General features: G+C 46.6%; 1 protein-coding gene across 7 annotated transcripts in view; it reads right to left on the reverse strand.

Annotated features, from left to right (window-relative positions):
* Positions 1–21,111, reverse strand: part of LOC147440176 (uncharacterized) — a 136,025-nt gene that overhangs the window by 91,037 nt on the left and 23,877 nt on the right. For 3 of the 7 annotated variants that reach the window (XM_086529941.1, XM_086529940.1, XM_086529946.1), the window contains 2 exons: positions 12,798–12,989; positions 11,502–11,600 (listed from right to left, as the gene is read on the reverse strand). The exons of 1 other annotated variant lie outside the window; for it this stretch is intronic. In XM_086529941.1, the coding sequence (XP_086386067.1) occupies positions 11,502–11,600; positions 12,798–12,989 (291 nt within the window). Of the gene's footprint in view, positions 1–11,501; positions 11,601–12,797; positions 12,995–21,111 lie in introns of all 7 variants that reach the window. 3 more of the 7 variants (XM_086529945.1, XM_086529944.1, XM_086529942.1) reach the window with 2 other exon arrangements.

Genomic DNA, 21,111 nt, shown 5'->3' on the forward strand with positions numbered 1-21,111 from the left:
GGGGATACAGGTACAGACTCCTTTTGGGTATGCACAGCCAGGTAGGTCCACATTTTATGAGACCCTCTACACAGACTCCTGTAGTATATCCACAGCCTCAGCAATTCCAGTTCTACCCTCAGGGGTTTAGTGATCCCTCAACGTTCCTTTTACTTCATGATAGAGTTCCTTTTCCTTCATGAGATAGATATGCAAAGGACCAGAGAGAGAGATATACTATGAGGGAAGGTTCTATGACTGATAGAAAGAGAAGAATACTAACACACAGATGGGGTCCCAAGGTCCCAAACCCCTCCAAGGACCCCCTCTCTAGCAATAGAGAGGTATTGTACAAATGTTGATACAATGGTCCTAGATGTTGAAATGCTGATGGGATCTTGCTATTGATGCTTGGATCTGAGTGGCTAAGTCTGAAAAGAAAAACGCTAGTAGATCTCATGGGGATCTGCAACTTGACGAGGCTATGGGCTGATCTATGATGATGATGTTGAGGGTGCTAATGAAGATGGCGGTAAAGGGCTGAAATGGCTAATCGAATGGCCTTGGCTGAATCTAGAAACGCTGGCTGAATTTGCTGCTGAAGGGCTGGGAACTGCTAACGCTAGGGGTTGATGATGGTGAAAACGCCGGAGATGCTGATAGTACTGCTGGGGAAAATGCCAGGGCATCATGTTGTTGGTGCTTGTAGTGCGGGTATTGGACTTATTTTTGAGAAATGTCCCTATATATGGAATTAAACAGGGTCGGACAATGCCAATAAAAAAACCCACGACTGCAAATAAATGGGCTAAAAGTCACTTATTAAAAAGTTAAAAACCTATTATAAGAGGTGCATGTGAAAACCTATTATAAGATGCAGTAGGCTTGGTGCTAATGCGAGTGTAAGGGAACACTCCCCAATGCCTACACCTAGCGCACACTGTTGTGCTCATGTGCAATCAGAGAGTATGCAACCATGCTAAAGTGTCTAGGCATGCAAGTTCTCCGTACAGGCTCACAAGGGTTCCGCAACACTTTCTAGGTTGTCCTAAACCCTAAAAGTAGGAGTCACAACTTGTCCATATGCACATAGGGTTAGATGTGCACACGACAAGACATCACGATGGGCGCCTGAGCTATGTCTAGCCAAGTTTGAACATGGCCGCTTCTTAAGTGAGCCCTGTAAATAGGACTCTAGTCTCGTTTGTGCGACATCTTGTGTGATCACCATTGGTTGTAGGCTCCCAAGCTTGAGGGTGAGCCCATATTGGCATGGAGAAGTTGTTTCACAGGCGTGAAAAAAACCCGCACTCCAACAATCCTCCCCTTCTGGGTTTTGTTGCAATAGCATTCGCACACCTTCTTTCCCTCAAAACACACAATGGGTCAGGTACACGCGCCTCCCCTATCATAAAGGGCATTGACACACAACCCTCCCCTTGAACACAAGTAGGTAGAGGGACACACAATCCTCCCTTACACGGTTAGGGTTAAAGAGCACCATCCTCCCCTACACAAAAGAGGGTCCGTCACAAACTCGGTACTTAGCAAATCACACTGAGGCGATCTTACCTCACGGCCACATCTTGGCCTCGAGCGCAGTGTCTAAACCTCTCAAGAATTTTGAGCTTTGACAAATGTGTAGTACATAAACATAATGAAAAACAAAAAACAATGCTTGATTTTGATCCATTGTATTTGTTGTTATGGAAAAAAAAAAAAAGGCTCCTAAAATTGGGATTTTGGCATGCATATCTTCAGAAAAAATATCTCCAAGACATATGATGCTCCATAAGGAGCTCTCTCTACAAATGTGCCATCCAAAAGCATACAAAATATTATTTGTCTTGACATGGAAGTGTAAGATGTTTCACAAGAGTGAGTGTGTGTCTCTTCAAGTGAAGATTGTGATTTATGGCGGGAGAAATCACTATTGAATGCCTTGGTGCATTGGCTACTATGGGAAACAATGGAGGTGGGAAACCACTCTTAAGAAAAAAAGTTCTTATTAGAGTTTATGAAATTTTGAAAATTCTGTAGGTCACCCAAAAATAGGTAGTCAACGTTACTGAAAGATGCCACCAGGTCGAGTGTGCAGAGGTGTAAAAAGATGAGGGCCTTGTTGCCACTACACCAAAAGCTGCCAGCCACTTGTGCTGAAGAGTCGGTGAAGATGCCAGAGCCGTGAGCTGTCAATTATCTAGCTGTCTGTGAGGTGGCCCAGCTCGCTCAAATGTGAGATGCTAATGTGTGGAAGGCTTGAAGGTTGAAGCTCGCCAAATATATGTGCTGCCCTGATTTTGTGCGGCATTAGCTGTTCAATCTTCTGCTTCATTAATGTGACCCACTGCCCAAGGTTAGCTGCAGAGTATGGCCATCTGACCCCAAGACAAGAACCAACCGCCTGCGCAAAAGAGTATGCAAGGGCTGCTGAAAATTAGGCAATTTTACAGGTCAATGATTCTGCTTTTTCACGATCCTGCTGATGTGGCCGATTAACGTGCTGAGAGCCAATCTGAGAAGATCGATGGGCTATTGCTTGGTATGCAAAACTTTCCTCCACCAATTGACTCCCGCTGATTGGCACTCTCTGAGATGTTGAAGCCAGAAGATGCCCAGATTGCCAATTATGCAGGTTGATGATGCCTTGTGTACAGCCGACTAAAGCCAAATAATGTGCTGCCCTTGTCTGCTTGCAGGCTTAATTCTGGTGGAAGCTATGTGCAGAGAAGCCCCAATGAGGTCAAAATCCCTTCTACTTGGGTCGTGGTTGAGAGTGAGACCTGAGTAAGCTGAACCAACTGCTGAGTAGGACAATGGCCCTCTCACGTCCCTCTTCAATTAGGACAAATTTTGTGTACTGGCATGCAAGATACCACACAATCAACTCACAAAACCTCCAAATGAATTGCAGTGGAAGAAGACAACGCAAATTGAGCGATTGAAGTGTTATACTTATAGCATCTCAAGTGAACAGCCCAATGTGATCCCAATATTTATTTTGGCTTTAGGTATTTATTTTAATTATTTATCAAAGTCTTGGGTAGGGAAATTTACTGAGAGGTCACCCAGGCTCGTATAGAAGGAACACCTAGCCCCCATTGTATAATCACTAATTCATTGCCCAGTTGGTTGGTTCAGTTACTCTCTTTCTTTCTCTCTCTCTCGCGCACTCTCCCCATTGCTCTACGCTTCCACATAGTCGACTTTGACATGGTCTCGGAGCATCTGGCTCCTCAATCATGGAGAACGGTAGCACAAGAGGAAAACAGGAAGGTTCCTATTGTTTAGTGCTCCCAAGAAGTTCGCTGCTAAACGGAGCTGTGAATGGCCTCCCGGTTGCTGCGTTTTGAAAGGCACCCGCTACTCTAGCGTTATTCTTCGTCATGGCACACACAGTAGTGGGCACAGTGGCCATGACACCAAATTTCTAGTCAAGTGGCCATTGTCCCAACTAGCTTCAGCCAGGGAGAGGCTTGTGAGCGGCAGAGGGGGGGAAAAATGCTCCCTATACTTGATTTGGACCCATGTGTTGCAGTTCAAGTTATCGGTGTTTGAACCCGTGGGTCGGAGTTCAAGGCACGTACATCTGGCAAGGAACCAACGCAACATATTACGTGCACCAATCCATTGTTGTTGGCCGGATTATGGACAAGATGTGTTTCAAAGTTCATTGTCTAGGAAAGTATACATGTGATGTGTTCACAGTTCATGAATGGGGATTCTTGGACGTAGTGTGGTCTACAATTCAATTTTATATGAGGCAAACGGTGCTCAATATGGCATTCTTCTAAACAGCAAGCAAATCTAGCAGTTCGGAAGGCTGGCTCACCGTCGCTTCTCCCCCTGCCCGCTAACCCCCCATCCCCTCCCTGCACTACTCACAGCAGCCCGCCACCCCCCTCTCCCGTCTCGCGCTGCCCCCTGCATCCCGCTAGTCCCCCCCTCTCCCACCTCGTGCTGCCCAGCATCCCGCCGGGCCCCCCTCTGCCTGCTCACCCACCCCCTTCGCGTCGCCTTTCTCCCACACCCGCCTCTTTCAGTTTCGGGCTTGCCGGGTAACTTTCGACCATGTTCTGCAACGATGCCAACTTGCCTATCCTCACCACCTTCAACATTGGACACCATCGATACACACTCGCTCGCCTTCATAGCAGCAGACACAGATGGAGGGCTCTGCTTCGCCTCAGAAGGACTCCACAGAAGCCCCCTCGCCCGACCCCGTGGAATCCACCATCCGATTTGCTCTTTCACCGACAGAGAAAGCGAGCTTAGAGGTAGAGGTAGTGCGCCTTCAGGCCACCTCTATTATCTACAAGATCATCAGCACCCGACCTAGCACAAGGGAGGTGCGTGATCTCCTCGAGGTCCGCATTTTAGTAGAGGTGAGCAAGATCATCGATGTTCAGCTTCTTAGGCACGGCTACTATTAGATAGAGTTTGAGACTTCCGAGATGGCGTCCAAGATCATTGCAATGACCCCCCTGGCCATTAGAGCAACTAGAGCTCATTTTCGGCAGCGGCACCATGGATTTGATCGAGTTACCGATGTTCTCGTCGAGGAGGCAGAACTCCCCATCTCAGTCTACTTTCCAGGGCTGAGGAGAGAGTACCTCCCGCTCCTTTCCAAGATTGGTTTAAAAAATTGGGACTGTCTTGGACACACCGCGCACGACAATTTCTATAGCTGCCAAGGCAGCTGGCATTCCTATAGTACGCGTTTTGGTCCGAGATACCCACACTCTCCCAAAGGTCGTTTTACTACCCCGGGTGAGTGGTGGTTGGCTCCGCCAGTGTGTGGAGTATTTACGCCTCTCGAATTAGTGCTTCATTCGTCGACAGAGGGTCCATCTAGCAAAGGCCTGTCCACGGAGGAGGCCCACACCTTCGTCACAAACCCAAACCTAGCCTCTTGAGGCTGGCTAGACACAGCAGACAAGGACACACGAAGATCAGGCAGGTTCCTCCTCCAGGCCTCGTGCCCAGACAGAGGAGGCTTGGTAGCAGGCCCGTGGTCGACGCCACCAAGGACCACCACGCCAGTTCAGCCTCCCAGGTGGTTGTCCTACACCGGCTGGATCCGGAGCTTAGAGAGCACGTAGCGGCACTGTGGACAAAAATTTTGGACACTCAGGACTCCCTTGCTGATAGAGTGGCCTTCTTCCTCCAAGAGTCTGCAGCTTGCTTGGTTGCAGCCAGGGAGGAGGAGCGTCTCCGACGGGGCATTGTTTCCTTCCAGATGATGCACGAGCACCACCCAGACAGTCCTTGGTTGGAGCTGCAGATGCAACAGGCTCGACAAGAGCTGACTAGCATTGAGGAGCGGCCGCATGAGTTTGCCTTCCATCAGCGGGCATCTCAGTTGACCTAGGTGGGTGACAGAGTTACTGGGGAGTTCTTCGAGACGATGGGGCCTCGCCATGCACACACCGATGTCAGCCAATTGAGGAGACCTGACGGGTCTGTTGCTTCAGAGCCTAAGGATATGCGTGCAATTGCTACTGAGTTTTACAGTGGTTTACTGTCAGTTGAGCCTCAATCAGAGCGTCAAGCTGCATGCAGAGAGAAGGTTTGGGCGCAGATGCCTAGCCTTGTCACTGAGGAGATGCGTCAGATACTAGAGTTGCCTCTCAGCTAGAGGAGCACTCCCCCGAGGTAGCTGTCCAGGGGAGGATGGTTTGACTCCCAGCTTCTTTTTGGAGTACTGGGACTTGCTTCGTTCGGATCTTTGCAGCACCTTTCAATACATCTTGCACACTAGAGAGATGCCTGACAGCATGAGTGAGGACTTGATTTACCTTATTCCCAAGGAGGGAGGCTCCTTGGATGGGATTCGGCAGTGGCGACCCATCATCATTCTGAACTCAGCCTACAAAATTCTAGCAAAGGCTTTGAGTTTGAGGATTCAGCCACTACTTGAGAGCATTATACATGGGACCCAGATAGGTTTTCTCAAGAGGCGTTTGCCCTCGCGCGTCTCCGAGGAGAGGATCTTGTGATACTCCTCGATTTTAAGAAGACTTACGACAGAGTTGACTGGGACTTTTTGGAGGGTACTCTACGCAAGATGGGGTTTTCAGATGCTTGGATCAGAGGTGTGTTAGCTCTCTACAGGTGTGCGCAAAGTCAGGTGCTCTTGGCAGGGGGAAGAGGGGAACGCTTCATGCTCACGCCTTCTGTCAAACAGGGTTGCCCTGTAGTCCCCTTCCCTTTTTCTATTCTATGGTAAGGGGACGAGCAGGTTTTTGACTTCACAGCAGGTTGGTTTGCGTGGTTTAGAGCTCCCTATTAGGGGGAACGAACTTCTTGAGTATGAGTTTGCTGACGACTCCGCCTCATACTTGGAGGGCCAATCTTCATAGGTGTGAGCAGGCTCTTGATGTGTTTTGTTGTGCATCAAGAGCACTAATCAACTGGAGGAAGACAATGGCTTTCTAGGTTGGCAATGCTCCTACGCCTGCTTGGTTGCCCAGTGAGGGCTTCGTGTGGATTCCCCCAGGGACTCTAGTAAGATATCTAGGTTGTCAGGTTGGCTTGGACTTGTCCCCTGAGCAGCAGATTGCTCCCCTCCTCCTGTCCATTAGGAGGAAACTACTTCACTGGAGTTCGGCACGGCTCTCTTTGGTAGGAAGAGTTGTAGTGGCCAACCAGGTGTTGTTGGCTACTATGTGGTGCATCACGTCTTGCTGGATCTTCTCGAGCTCCTATATCAACCAGCTACAGAGGCTGATCAAGAACTTTCTGTGGTCAGGGCGTGACACTAGCACGAGCCAAAGTGGCCTGGCAGGTCATCACCTTACCATGTTCTCAAGAGGGGTTGGGGATCATTGACCCAGCATAGCAGAGCAGAGCCCTCCTTGGGAAGTTTGTGGTCATAGGACTGCTTCCACGAGAGGAGCTCTGGAAGGAGTTGTTGCTTCACCGGCTTCCAGCTGGAGTCCCTCGTGCAGGAGGCCCTTGGAGCCCTTCCATGAGGTGGATCTTTACACACATGCGCAGAGTTGGTTTGAGCAGGAGGTTGGAGGATCAGTTTGTTGCCAGCTTGCTTAGGTCCTGGGAGCAGTTGAGAAGTGGCCTGGAGCAGCATCAGCCAACTTGCACGGAGGAGTGCTTGGGATAGCCCTTTGGAACCCCATGGCTAGCACTCAGAGAGGCCACTTAGTTGGTAGTAGGCCTCATGTTTCTTGGGGTCCCATGGCAAAGGGTCCAGCCCCCACTCTTGGCGACTGGCTTCAATTTTCAGGATTGTCCGAGGAGGTTCCGAGCATCTAGTTACGAGGCATGAGGGGTGCACAGAGTATGTGGCAGGATATTACAGAGCCTTTACCAGCTGATTGGTTCACCCCTCTAGAGGCGGTAGGCTCCCAGATGGATGCAGACCTTCACACGACTGGAGGTCCTCATTGCAGTTCGTGCTTGCTTGGAGTCGTACCCCACATGTTCTTTGAGGTTCACAGAGAGCGTTGCCTTCACAGTGTCTCAGTAAAGGCTTCACAGGTTGCAGAGTGTTGCTTTCAGAGGATACGAGTTATAGGCATCTGTGGGAGGACTTGTGACATAGATCCTGACCCAGCAGAACTTGAGACAAGCCACTGGCCGCTTTGGGATTGGGAGAGCTGCCGTCTGGCGCGAGTACAGTGGGAACCTGGAGAGTGATACTGGAGAGATCCCTTTTCTTCAGCCGATCACCTAGGATCCCCTTTTTCCAGTACACAATTCAACTCGGGCGCCACATACTAACAACACGAAGAGACGCTCATCCTACTGCAGCACTTCATTGGCAGGAGGAGGGTCTCACAGTTGAGTTCTTGTCAGGTCTTTGGGAGCGTATGTGGGATTGCAAGCAGCCAAGGAGACTTACTTTGTTCCATTGGCTAGTTGCACACAAAGCTACAGCAATTGGCTGGTACACAATGGCTTCTCGGCAGCCTATGCAGCTTGTGGTCATCCTTTGGAGAGTCAGCGTCACTATTTGTGGGACTGCCCCATGGCACAGCAAGTTTGGATTCAAGTTCTTCGACTGATGCCGGCTCTCTCCATAGCTCGACAATACACAGGGGTGCGGCAGCCTAGTCCACTCTCACAGGCCCGGCACTCCATTTTGAGTTGACTTCCACCAACAGGATGATAGTGATCTAGGGGGTTCGACCTACACTCCAGCTTGCCACAAGAGCTTCCCCCAAGGGGTGGTGCAGTGAGAGAGAGGTGTGTTGGGAGCTCGTTTGTGGCTTGGCACTCTCGTTCATTTGGCGAACCCGCTACTTCCACATTTTCGAGGCTCATCCCGTCCCTCCGGCAGAGACTGTTCGTAACTTTTGGTTGGAGCTGTTTCACACTCTCAGGGGTCAGTTCGAGAGACTTCAGGGCAGTTCCGACCGCATGCAAGAGCGCAGGAGGGTTTCCTGCGACTCTGGCGCCCAGGGCCTTTCTTCACCATGGTCCAGGGTGCGCCTAGATGGCATACCGGCCACCAGTGTGAATTTTTCCTCCTCTCATTTTGTGATCTAGCCCCCATTGTACATATTTTGTTTACTCACTAGGAGCATCTCCCCATTTTCTTGATGTAGCCCTCTCTAGTAGAGGTGGTTTGTAGCCCTATGGGGGCCATGTTGCATCCGTACGTACGTACGGTACCTTTCCGTACGATACGGTTTTGAACGTACCGTACGGTTCAGTACGGCCAGCTTGGTTCGATTTGGGCAAATTTGCAATGTTTAGGGGCAGAATGTGAACACGAGCCGTTTTGGGCTCAACATGTGTAACATGTATGTCCTCCTTCGACTTACGGATATGGAGGGATCGACCTTGGGTCTAGTCTATCTATTTTTGCAGATGAAAGACCATATCTGCAAATGCTCCTTGTTAACTACTAATCGGTAAGAGATTCCTTCTTTATGTACTACTATGATACTATCTATCAATGATTGAGTGTACACTATGGACTCTAATTGCTATGCTCAACTCAATTTTCAGCCGATCCGATATATTGGAGTGTGTGGAGAGACGATGGACTTTCATGAGCCGTCCCATCCATGCTATGGCTGCCATGCTTCATCCTCTCTACAGGTCGCCAAAGCTATGGAGTAATACCTTCCTCAGAGCAAAACAATCTGAGTATGTTAGGCTCATGTTTTTAGAGGATGATCAACTTCACACAGACAGGGAGTTCACCAACTACATGAACGGCATCGGCGCTTCTTTTAGGAGGAAAATAGCCTCAAGGAAGGAAGCTACAAGGTTTCCTTTGACGTGGTGGCACTCTTATGGGAGGGTTGGTCTTCCTAATCTCTCACGCCAGGCTCGTTGTGTTCTTTCTCAGGTAAAAATTCATTTAACATTATACTTTTTCAGCTTTATATTATAAGGCAACCATAAATTCCACTTACTTAATTCCGCGCGCAGGATTGCTTGGTTGGAGCATGTGAACGCAATTGGAGCTCTTACTCTCTCATTCACACCAAGATTCGAAATCGCCTTATAGCACTTCTCAGTTGGAGAAATTGGTGTTTTGTAGAGCTAACATGAGGCTCGTGCAGAGTTACCAATCTTTGGGGCAACCCAAATAGGTAAATGATTTCGACATATGGCTGCTGGCATAAACACATATTATAACTTTTTTGTTAACTACCATTTATTTTACTCTTCAACAGGTGGATGTGGCACAACTCAAGATGGTAGATGATTCTGCTCCAAAGGAGATGGATCGACAGATTAGAGATAAGCAAGAGGCCATTCTCAGAGAGCTGCATAGAGAGCTTGAGAGTGTGGATCGTCGTGTGACTAGATCACGTGCACAAGCTCTGAGCGTTTCTCTACGCCCGATGCTTCCAGATCCAGACATCATGAGACGAGAGAGTATTCGCAGGGGGAAGCTTCCTGTTCGCTGCTCTCGCGTGCGAGCAAATGAAGTTGTCTAGCTCATTCACACCGAGATTGCTGATTTCTCTGAGGAGGCTAGCGGTGCAGAGGTGCTTGTTCCAAATGGCATTGTTGCTGAGCCAGAGTTTGATGAAGAGGGCAATGTCCTTGATGATGGGGGCATGCTCTCTTCCGACGATTCATCTTCGGCATCTGACACAGACTTTTGAGGCTATAGGCATGCAGCCTATTAGCCTATGTGCATGCTTTGGAGAGCAGCAGACTTTGTATGGCATATACAGTGCCGCTTGTGGTTGATGCCATAGACGTTATGCTTGTAGTTGAGTTTGTACCTATGTTTCAGTTTGTATGGCATTTACAGTGTCGGCTTCTGGCTGACGTCAGAGACACTATGCTTGTAGTTGAACTTGGTTTTATGATTTATCATTGAGGCTTGAGGCATTTGAGTTTTATGTCCAAGTATCAATATATTTATTTTCAGCATTTTGACTTTTAATGTAAATTTGTTTATGAATCTATGGGTTTTTCACTAAAACATGGATTTTAAACGGTACGTACGTATTACTTACCTGAAAGGTGGTTCAGTACGGTAGTACGTTCCGTACGTACCTAAAACATGCCGTACCTATTACGTACCTAAAATGTAACATACACCTGAAAGGTGGTTCAGTACGGTAGTACGTTCCGTACGTACCTAAAACACGTCGTACACTACATACATTTCCACCTTGCTATAGGCAGTTTTATTAACTAATGGAAGGATCTTTTTCTTCGGGAAAAAAAAGATGGCATTCTTCTAAGGTAAAAAGTAGGAGGTAGCATAACCGAGGTGTATCCAGTAGGAACTACTACTGGGGTTCCATGGTAGCTTCTTCAACAACTCATTTTTCCTACATATGTCCACTATGAGCTACAGCGAGGATATTAAAGTTATATCATCTCAAGTGAACAGCCCGATGTGATCCCAATATATTTATTTTGGCTATAGGTATTTATTTTACTTTTTTGTCAAAGTCTTGGGTAGGGAAATTTACCGAGAGGGGTACTTAAGGGACCCCAAGCTAGTATATAAGGAACACCTAACCCCCGTTGTATAATCACTAACTCATTGCCTAGTTGGTTGGTTCAGCTACTCTCTTTCTTTCTCTCTCTCTCGTGTATTCTCCCCATTGCTCTATGCTTCCGCATCGTCGACTTTGACATGAAGCTCTTATTCATACAAGACAAGAACAATTAGGCTAACAGGAGTGCAAAGTGATAATATATCCTGTGAAATATGCCGCAAAGGTGATAATGCATATGCCGAGACAATCTCCTCTATCAGCAGAAGAAAAAGACAAGAAGGTTCTGGGATCAATAACCACATCAGCTACTGTTTTGACACTTTTATGAGAGAAATAATATGCCCAATGAGGTTCTTTGAACACATGAGTGCGCAAACACATATGGAGGGAAAAAAGTTTCACATGTGCACGCATATATTTACAAGAGAATGTCTGTAGTTTGCATGTGACACAATGTTAGGAAAATAAAGCCATTATCAAAGCCATGCCTGTCAATGGAGAAGGTGATTACAGATTAGCTCTTGGGTGATCACCTTTACATCATATACAATAATGGATGCTAGACGGCTTTGCACACACCTGCTCACATACGTACATACTGGTAAAAGAATAGCCACTTCCCACTCTCCTTAGCAGACAGAAATATGGGTTGCAAGTGTCACGTACAACAGAAAGCCTCTGTAATCATGCAAAGAGAAGCACATGCATTAGAACAAGCTCAAGCAAAACCACAGCCAGGCCAAAACTTTGAGTAATCTGGACAGGCATTATCTGGGTAAAGCCAGGACTGGTAGCCATAAAATATGCCCAGTTATAACTGCCTTTGAAAGCTACTTCCTTCAAGTGTGGAGGGGGGTAACCATAAAATATGCCCAGTTATAACTGCCTTCGAGAGCTATTTACTTCATGCCAAATATCTTTGCTGCATGTATCCAAGCATGCACACAATGGCTGCATAAGCTACTTCGTTCATGCCATCTATCTTAATGACGCCCTTTATCCAAGCAGGGTGTGCATTTGCTGGAAAAGGTATTTTGAAGAGATGAGCACTACATCATTCACCAGTGCAGACATACGAAGTTGGGTGCTTTATTTTTTGAGAGAGATTGCATGAGGACAAACCATCAAATTGGTTGGAAAGTACTTTTCAAGGAGAACATTGTGACATATAGCTTCGAGGGCTTTCATTTCTTAAGAGCATTTGCACGAGAACAAGATTTGTACAAAGACAAACCATGCAAATTGGCTGTTTGCAGCCGGAGTTGTAGAGGATTAATACTGAACATTAGGAGAACCCTCATCACAGTCAACAAAATCTTCTAGAATGTATACATATCTTGTGTAAAAATAACGGATCGGAGAAACCTACTAGATCATAGTCTTCAGATTCTTGGACTATAATGTATGGAGCAGTCAGATAAGGCTGGTAAAACACCTGTACGTATCTGTAACTGCCGCTCTGCCATGTCTGGGATAGGTCCCAAAGGACCCACTACTGCAAACATGCAGCTCTAAGGATGCTAGAGAGACTCTCATCAGGAACACTTCAAAGAATCCTGTTCTAAGACCTGGCTGCTCGGCACTATAGTGACCGAGTAAGCTGCCTTATTGTAGACATTACTTAAAGAGAGAGTTCACTACTTCACAGTGGAGAAGTGGGCCTTGTTATGTTATCTCAACTGCTTTAGAAACCTTCAGTCTCACTTTGTACTGTGGAAACACCCAGGGCATCTAAAATGCACGATACAGCCCTCCCTCTTGTTTGCATACTTCGTAATATTCGTATACTATAAATATTCCCGATCATAGGTTGTAAAGCACTGAACTAGATCTTTGAATGGAAAAAATTGAGGACCTAAAACTTTCACAACTTACATCAGAAGACTCATGATTTTGTCGATTGACACTCTCTAATGCACAAAGCTGAGATCGTAATTGCGCACAGTCTGCAAGTGCATGCACTAAATGCCTCTCTTTCTTTTCCATGTCCTCTTCCAAGGCTAACACGCGAGCTTCATTTTGTTGGGCCTCCGTCAACACCTTATTGAGATCTTGAGTAAACAGTACCTGACCTTGAAAGGTCGTAATAAAAAATCAGCTTATCTAGCAGAAGAATATGAGACAACTAGTAGCGCGCAATGTTTACTTAAATTTACATTCTATTTAGTATCCCAGACTTGCATTAAATCAACTGTTTTACTCAAATATGCCATGGACCAAAATGTAAAGCATCACCTAAGAAACTTGAGAACCCTGCATTTGATTGACTAAATCAAGCAGTATATCTTACATCATGAAAAACTACTCAAAAATGTGTTTTTCCACCCAAGGTAAAAATAAGGCTCGAGTGAAATCACCCTAAAAGGAATTCTCCCTTTTAAGGGAGGAAAGGAGAAGGGGGGAGGTGGGTTAGTGTTCCCCTAGGATCTTGCATAAAGGAATAGACATCTAACTTGAACCCCCAACCATAGAGCTGAACTGGCTCACCGACAAGCTTAGAAGCCTACCAGCTGCAGCTACTCCAGCCAAGTGCCACATCTAAAGGACCCGCCTCTCATCTCACCAGTCCACATCCTAACTGATGGTCCAAGTGTGGTGATCACAAAAGGTGGCTCTCAAATGGGCCTAGAGTTCGATTCATAAGACTCCTTAACATCTTTCTTAGCCTCCCTTCAACTAAGCTTAAGTTCACATGCCTAGGCACTACACACTACTTAATCCACGCGCTCATCCTCATGTCTAAGGATGTAACACTTCTCCGCTTATATTTGATTTCTGTCCTGGACAATTTCCTCGGTAACAAAATCAAAGAAGCAACTCTTAAGCAGCCTCACTGACTTCCAAATCAGAGTAGCCCTTGAGGCTATCATTTGTCTCCAACTGGTTTAGAGTTAATTGGAGCAATCTGAAGCTTGGCTTGACAATCTCTCCAAACATTTTTGGGAAATGATATCACCCCTAATCAGTTGGCTCATATGAGGGAATGTATGCCAAAGATTATGGCTTTTCGAAAGGAGGGGTGTGATGACATGGCATATGAACCCTGGCCAGACACTTATAAAGAGACATCGCAGCAACTGATAACGTGGCCATCCGTACCCTGCTGATGTGGATCTCCATGATTTGCAGCAAGTTTTGCAGGCTGCCACATGGCAGATTGCCCATGCTGTTTTTGGCCAGCTTTCCAGAAAAGCTATATTTGGGAGATTTTGGGGCGTCTTGCTTTTGAGCCTTAGTGCTTTTCAAGACCTTTATAAGCATGCCATGGGGGAGTCTCTGTCACATTAGTGTGTGGTCACATAGAGCAAAGGACTCTCCCCAGCCATTGTACTTTGTTCTTATGAATATAAGAACCGAAAGGGGCGCTAGACTTTGGGACCAGTGCATTTGGAAGATGAAATCCGCCGCTTCGTGTCTCAACTACTCTTGAGTTTTGACGTTCATCTATTAAAGTTAGTTTTTTTTTCGTGTGTTGCTAAGGGTTTACCGTCTTGTCAGTGCTAGGCAGGTTACAGAAGCTTGTTTTTTATTGAGGAGGAGAAGTCATTATCCTTGAGCAGAGCTCCAAATTACCCCATGAGACCTATAAGACGACCTCGAAGCTAGCTATATGGGATTGTAACAGAACACTTAAACTAGATGCGGATATCTTTGAGGAGACCTTTAGAGAGATAGATATCATTTTCTATACAAAGACGCATCAGCCACAAATGGGCTCTTGCCTCGAGTGCCGGCTTATAGATGGGAGTCAGTTTGCAGGAAGGAGGTACGATCAACCTTGGGGAATAGGGGCACCATATGAGTAACAATATTATACGAGGAGGAGTTGCATCATATCGTACAAGTGATGACCCAAGTATGATATATGTAAGTCTGGGTGAGATTTGAGAGTCCTAGAACACTCTACATTTACTTTCCACCCATCACATCTAATTATGCTCCTCTGAAGACACAATCGCCATATAGAGCTATGGATGAGGATGTCTAGGTGTTCTCGAGAGATGGATGCACTACTCCTAGGTGACTTCAATGCAAGAATTGGCAACCAACAGGTGCCTTTCTATAATACCTCGCAGAAGCTCTTGCACAAGATTGATCCACATGATTTAGGCCTTGTGAGAGGTTCACAGGATACTCGAGAGGTGAAAGACTATGGTAGATATATTTTCAAGATGGGAGCAGCACAAGTTGCCCATTCTCGAGAGATGGATGCACTACTCCAGGTGACTTCAATGCAAGAATTGGCAACCAACAGGTGCCTTTCTATAATACCTCGCAGAAGCTCTTGCACAAGATTGACCCACATGATTTAGGCCTTGTGAGAGGTTCACAGGATACTCGAGAGGTGAAAGACTATGGTAGATATATTTTCAAGATGGGAGCAGCACAAGCTGCCCATTCTTAATGGCCCAAATAGATGGCCATAGTCTAGGGCGATTACTTGCTCCATTCAAACATGAGGATGGGGGAGAACACTGGATTAGATTTTGGCCCTTCTTGAGCTGATTACACAAGTTGGTGAACTTGAAATTTAACCCAGACTAATAATTGGAGTAGCTGCTGATCATCATATCTATCATTCACACTTGACTGTCCATACACTTCGGAGTTCACAAGTAGTAAACACAGGTTGCCCAGTTATCGGTTCACTAAAAGACCGATGGAGTGTACATGGCGGAGGTCTTTTAATCCTCATGTGACACACATCCTCATACCTCTAGAGCAGTTGTGCCGGGCTATACATACTTCTACAACACTAGCTTTCCCACATTCTTGAGGCTTAGAGAGATGGAAACATACCACCGCTCCTCAAAGCTATTAGTATGATGATCAGTGCAAAGAGGTGAGGGCTAGCCTATAGAGCGAGATGGCCTTGGGGCCCAACACTAGTCACGGATTAGTTTTCGACGCCTTATTAGGTGGAAGATACGAGTTTTTTAGCTCAGCTAGAAAGAAACCTCTGCCAGTTATTCATGGCCCAAGATTCTAGAGAGGCTTGGAGACTACTCTGGAAGCACACCATCCCATCCTTGATTGCCTCCCTAGATATATGGAGTCTAGTTTGTAACTGATCTTTACAAAGTTCCAGAAACGAGTTTTTTAGCTCAGCTAGAAAGATACCTTGCCAGTTGTTCATGACCCAAGATTCTAGAGAGGCTTAGAGACTACTCTTGAAGCACATCATCCCATCCTTGATTGCCTCCCTAGATATATGGAGTCTAGTTTGTAACTGATCTTTACAAAGTTCCAAGGTAATCTCCCATTTTAGGCCCGTCGATTTGAATTATCAGTTCATGTAGCAAAAGGGGAAGATGAAGAAGAAGCAGAAGTCGGTAGCAAAAACAATGTTGATTGTGACTATGGAAACGATGCTCTCTAGAGATATTTTTCCTTGTTCTCTTGCAGTGGAACCGTGTTCCAGATAGCTTGGATTAGATTGGTCTCAGTATTGTCTACATTGTTCGAGGGGAGGTCTTTAGTTTGTCTCCTGAATTGAGAATGTTCTATTTGTCTCCTGGATTGGGGATGTCATTTTTGCTCCTGGATTGAAGTGTCTTGTCATAGTCATAGTCCAAACTCGGAAAATAGATTGCTAGCCACACAAGCTCCTTGGACTAAACAAATTCATCACAAGGCATGGCATGACCGCCTGTTATAAGAGGCACCTGCAACTAGATCTCCAAGGAGTCCAAAGGCTGTTGAACTGGATTATCATGGGGCAACTCAAGCTGGTCGTGAGCTGACGTAACTACTGGTTCTCATGCTCTATGTATCTGTCCAATCGCTCTAAAGCCTTCTCTTGATCTTAATCTGGTAACCTCACCTCAGGAGGTCTATTTGGGGGCTCCTCTACCTCATTCAACCTCTCTCTCACTACCCGTCTGTAAACAAGGATAGGTTGTGTGTTCCCTTGTTTATCTGACTGTCTTTGTCTCTATCTTTGTGGCTACTCATCACTTATGCTGTTGTTCAACACTCTGATGTTGTTGAACCCCTCTAGCCTCTATCATGTTGTCACGTAGGGTCCTACTATTGTGCAGAACTCCGTTGGGTCCTTTTTGGTTGTGAAGGCCGTACCTACGACCAGTCTGTCTACTATCATCCTCTAGGACAATCCCTTATTATATGCCCCATCTCATGACATCTAAGGTGACATCTAAGGCACTGGTTTGGTCCTACTATTGTGCAGAACTCTGTTGGTTCTTCTCTGGCTATGAGGGGCATCCCTTCTTACGACTACTCTACCTGCTATCACCCTTTGGGTCAATCTCTCACCATATGCCCCATCTCAAGACATCTAAGTCACTTTCTGCTCATAAGGGATGGTATTTGACCTCAAAGATCTTGCCATAATGAGACTGTAGGGCATGTGCCAGCTCCAGTAAGAAGGAGGTTCACTCCCCTGATGAAAATATAATTCTCTTGATAGCTTGAGACTGCCTAGAATGATGCAAATGCTGGAAGAATTGTTTAGAAGCACAGCCTTTGTCAGTAAAAGCCTGTTGGCGAGCTCAAGTCTGCCATTTGGCCAATTTCCTCTCATCCTTATGTCGTAACATAGCGCGAGCAGATAATGACTCAGTCATTTGAGTCTCAGTAAGAGAGCGAGTGTTGGACAAGTGCATTACAAGGGAGTTTTTCCTGAGGAACATTTCTCAATGGGGGCACATAGTTGCAAGAAGCTGCCGGAGTGCACGCTTTAACAGTTTTCTTCGGCACTCAGCAATGAATTAGATGAGTATTACAATGGGGTCCTTATATACCCCTCAACTGAATTGCCTGACCCAATTCTTGTGAGAGTGAGCAGCGGAGAGGGTGTGAGCGAAAACGGTAGAGAGAGAGAGAGAGAGAGAGAGAGAGAGAGAGAGAGAGAGAGAGAGAGAGAGAGAGAGAGAGAGAGAGAAATGAAATGAAATGAAATGATATATTAACGTCTACAAGAGGCCAAAATGACCTATGAGACCAACTGATTACAATGATGAGTCTAGTACCAAGTCTGGGTACAAACAAGAAAACTACAAACAAAGAACTGATAGGAGTGCTACCGACTCCTATGGGTGGCTGGTAGGCTGAGCAATGGTATCACCATAAAGGTACAAAGTGGGGATAAGTGTCACCATGATACAATATAACAGTAGCATGAAGCCTATCCCGATCGACATTCTGGGTGTCGTGCTAGAATCCTGTGGATCCTCTGCCGCAATCTCCGCCGGTGCTGCGTGGCTCCCCTCCTCAGTCGCGGTCGTCTCGATCTCCCTAACTCTGTAGCTCGATCAATGAGAGTACCGCTGATGTGTGTATGGGTGGGAACCGAGCTCTCTGGTGGTGGTGTCCCCTCTGACTCTGTGGTACTCAGACTGAAGAAATCTGAGATGCGTCTCTGGGACTGTCTCTGTCTTTGCCCATTCAGTAGAGCGTCTCTATGTCTCTGAATCTCAAGTAGGAATAATCCGAGACATCTTTGATCCTGATATCTCATGACTCTGTCTAACGAGTCAAAACCATCTCTGAATAGACAATGAAAGCGTCCCCGTATCTCATAGTAGATTGTGCAGCGACATATGTAGTGAAACTCTGTCTCTGGCTCTGCATGGCATAACTGACATATCCTACTGTCTGCTGGTATGCCTCTGAATCTACCTGTCTCAATCCCAAGCTGGTGTGAAGATGTGCGAATCTGGCCAATAACACATCGTAACCTATGAGATAGATGTGTGTCCATGTAACTGGGCCGTGTGACAAATCCGTCTGTCGTGAGTTGAAGAAGATGTTCTCTATAGAAAACCCTCTTCGTACCCAACTCCCGTGATGGTTCTATCCATGTCCTCTTGCTATCAAGCTGGATAAGATCCTGCCGAATGAGTCTAGTAGTCTCCATCCGTGTAAGAGCCAAGGATGGTGCATCAAGAGAATACTGGAAAGGGGGCAGCCTGTCCATGCTGAAACCATGCCTCTGAAACCATGAGTTCATCTGTGCATACCAACATGATGTATCTCCCTGTAATGCCAGCTGTCTGGATGACTCGAGAGCAAGCCTGGCATACCTGTCCCTGGTGGTGTCCCATAAGCTGTGTACAAATGATACTGATCTGGTGAGTGCCTCAACCTCCATAGGTGGGGCAGCCAGCTCCGCTCGTATGATGTCATGTGGGACTGAGGCCTTGGCTCTAATCAGCCTAGAAATCATAGATATCAGGGGTCTCTCCATATTAGTCCATCCAGCACTGTCAATAGACGGTCCCCAAACCTGAACCGCGTAGTGCATAACTGAAGCGACCAAAGTATCGAAAAGTCAGAGCTTTGTTCGAGGTTCCTGGAACTGAACTTGCGAGCAAATCCTCTCTAAACCACCTAGGGCTGCATAGGCACGAGTCAATCTAGTGTCTGCTGCTACTTTCAGTGTGAACCTCGGTCCACTAAAGACCACCCCAAGATATGTGTATGCATCAGTGTACTCCATACTGTCCTGTCCATATGTGAAAGTAGGTGCTGATCTCCTAACCCACTGTGGCGTGGTATTAAATACCATGACCTTGGTTTTACCAAGGTTGACAGACAATCCACTATCCTCTGCAAAACTATGCAATGCGTCCAAATGTCTCTGCATACCCTCTAGCGATTCTGATATCAACACGATATCGTCAGCATACAATAAAAGAGGGATCCATGTCCCTGCAAGCTGAGCACCTCTATCACCTCCTCTGTCAATATAATCAGAGACCCCATCAACATACATACCAAATAAAGTAGAGGACAATGGGCATCCCTATTTCACTCCGATGGTGGAGTGAACTATGTCGGATATCCCCTCTGATGTGCGTACATGACCCATCACTGAACTTTACAATGCCATGATCCCCCACATCAGCTCTGTGGGTACCCCCAATTCCATAAGCCGGTGCATCAATCTGGCCCTCGGCACTGTGTCAAAGGCTTTGCGAAAATCCACAAAGCTGCAGTATATCCGTCTACCATGTGCTCGACCCTCCTCAATGATAGCTCTGAGTGTAAAGACATGATCTAGTGTGGAGAAACCCCTTCTGAAACCAGCCTGCCCAGGTGCTCGTATGCCCATAATCTCTGCCCAACTGCTCAGCCTATGCTCGAGGATGGATGCATATAACCGTGCCAATGTGTGTCCTACCATGATAGTACGGTAATTCCCCGGCACTGTGGGGTCACCTGTCTTGAAGATAGGTACAATAGTAGATAATCTCCAAGACTCAGGGAGACCCTCACACATGACACGGTTGAATATCCGTGCAAGCATCTCTGCCAACAAATCCCCAGCATGTATAATGTGCTCTGCTACTAAACCCTCATGATCCTGTGCCCGTCTGGTCTTCATCCTGTCAATGGCCTCCTTTACCATCTCAGTGGTAAAGAAGGTGCTCGTAGCCGGACATGGTTGTGGTGGGTCTGGTAATGGTGGTTGTCCAGGTACAGTGTATAAAGATGTTGCATACTGCCCCCATATCTCTGTAGAAGTAATCACTGGTGGGGGAGACTTCTCATGGAATAGACGCCAAGCCTCTCCTGAATCTCTACTAAGGAAGAGCTGATATAAATCTTGCTCCATCTGGACCAAGAAAGCTCGCTTCTTCCGCCGCACTAGTCGTCGTGTAGCAATGCGAGACTGTCTATAGGTGATCACTCCCAATGTAAGGTCCCGTTGTATCTGAGCTCTCCTCTGTCGACACTCCTCATCATACCAGTTGTTCTGAGGCATGTGCCCAGAACGACGTCTCTGCCCAGGCTGAGTGTGTGGATATGCCTCTGTCGCTGCCCCATGTAATGTCACTGTCAGCATAGATGTGATCTCCTCCACTGTGTATATTGGCTCTGATGTGCATAAAAGCCTACGTCTCTCCTCTACATAGACTGAGTCAGTCGCTGGTGTAAAAGTATAGCGTGTATGTCCACCATCCCGTGAGGCCTGAGATGTATTGTACTCAAAGGAGATTGATAATGTTAAAAGTGCATGATCTACTGCTATCCCAACTGGCCTGGGCCCCACTGTGAAATCCTGAATGTGAGAGATAAAGCTCGGACGTGTCAGAACATAGTCTACAGTGCTGGACCCATGTCTATGTGGAAAACAAGTAAAACCTGTAGACAATGGGAAAGTCGTTAAGCCATTCAGTATGGCTAAACTGTGAGTAGTCGTCATCTCTCTCAAGTATCTCCC

Source organism: Adiantum capillus-veneris, chromosome 15 (genome assembly GCF_014529385.1).
Source record: "Adiantum capillus-veneris isolate H3 chromosome 15, ASM1452938v2, whole genome shotgun sequence".
NCBI classification, from domain to species: Eukaryota; Viridiplantae; Streptophyta; class Polypodiopsida; order Polypodiales; family Pteridaceae; genus Adiantum; species Adiantum capillus-veneris.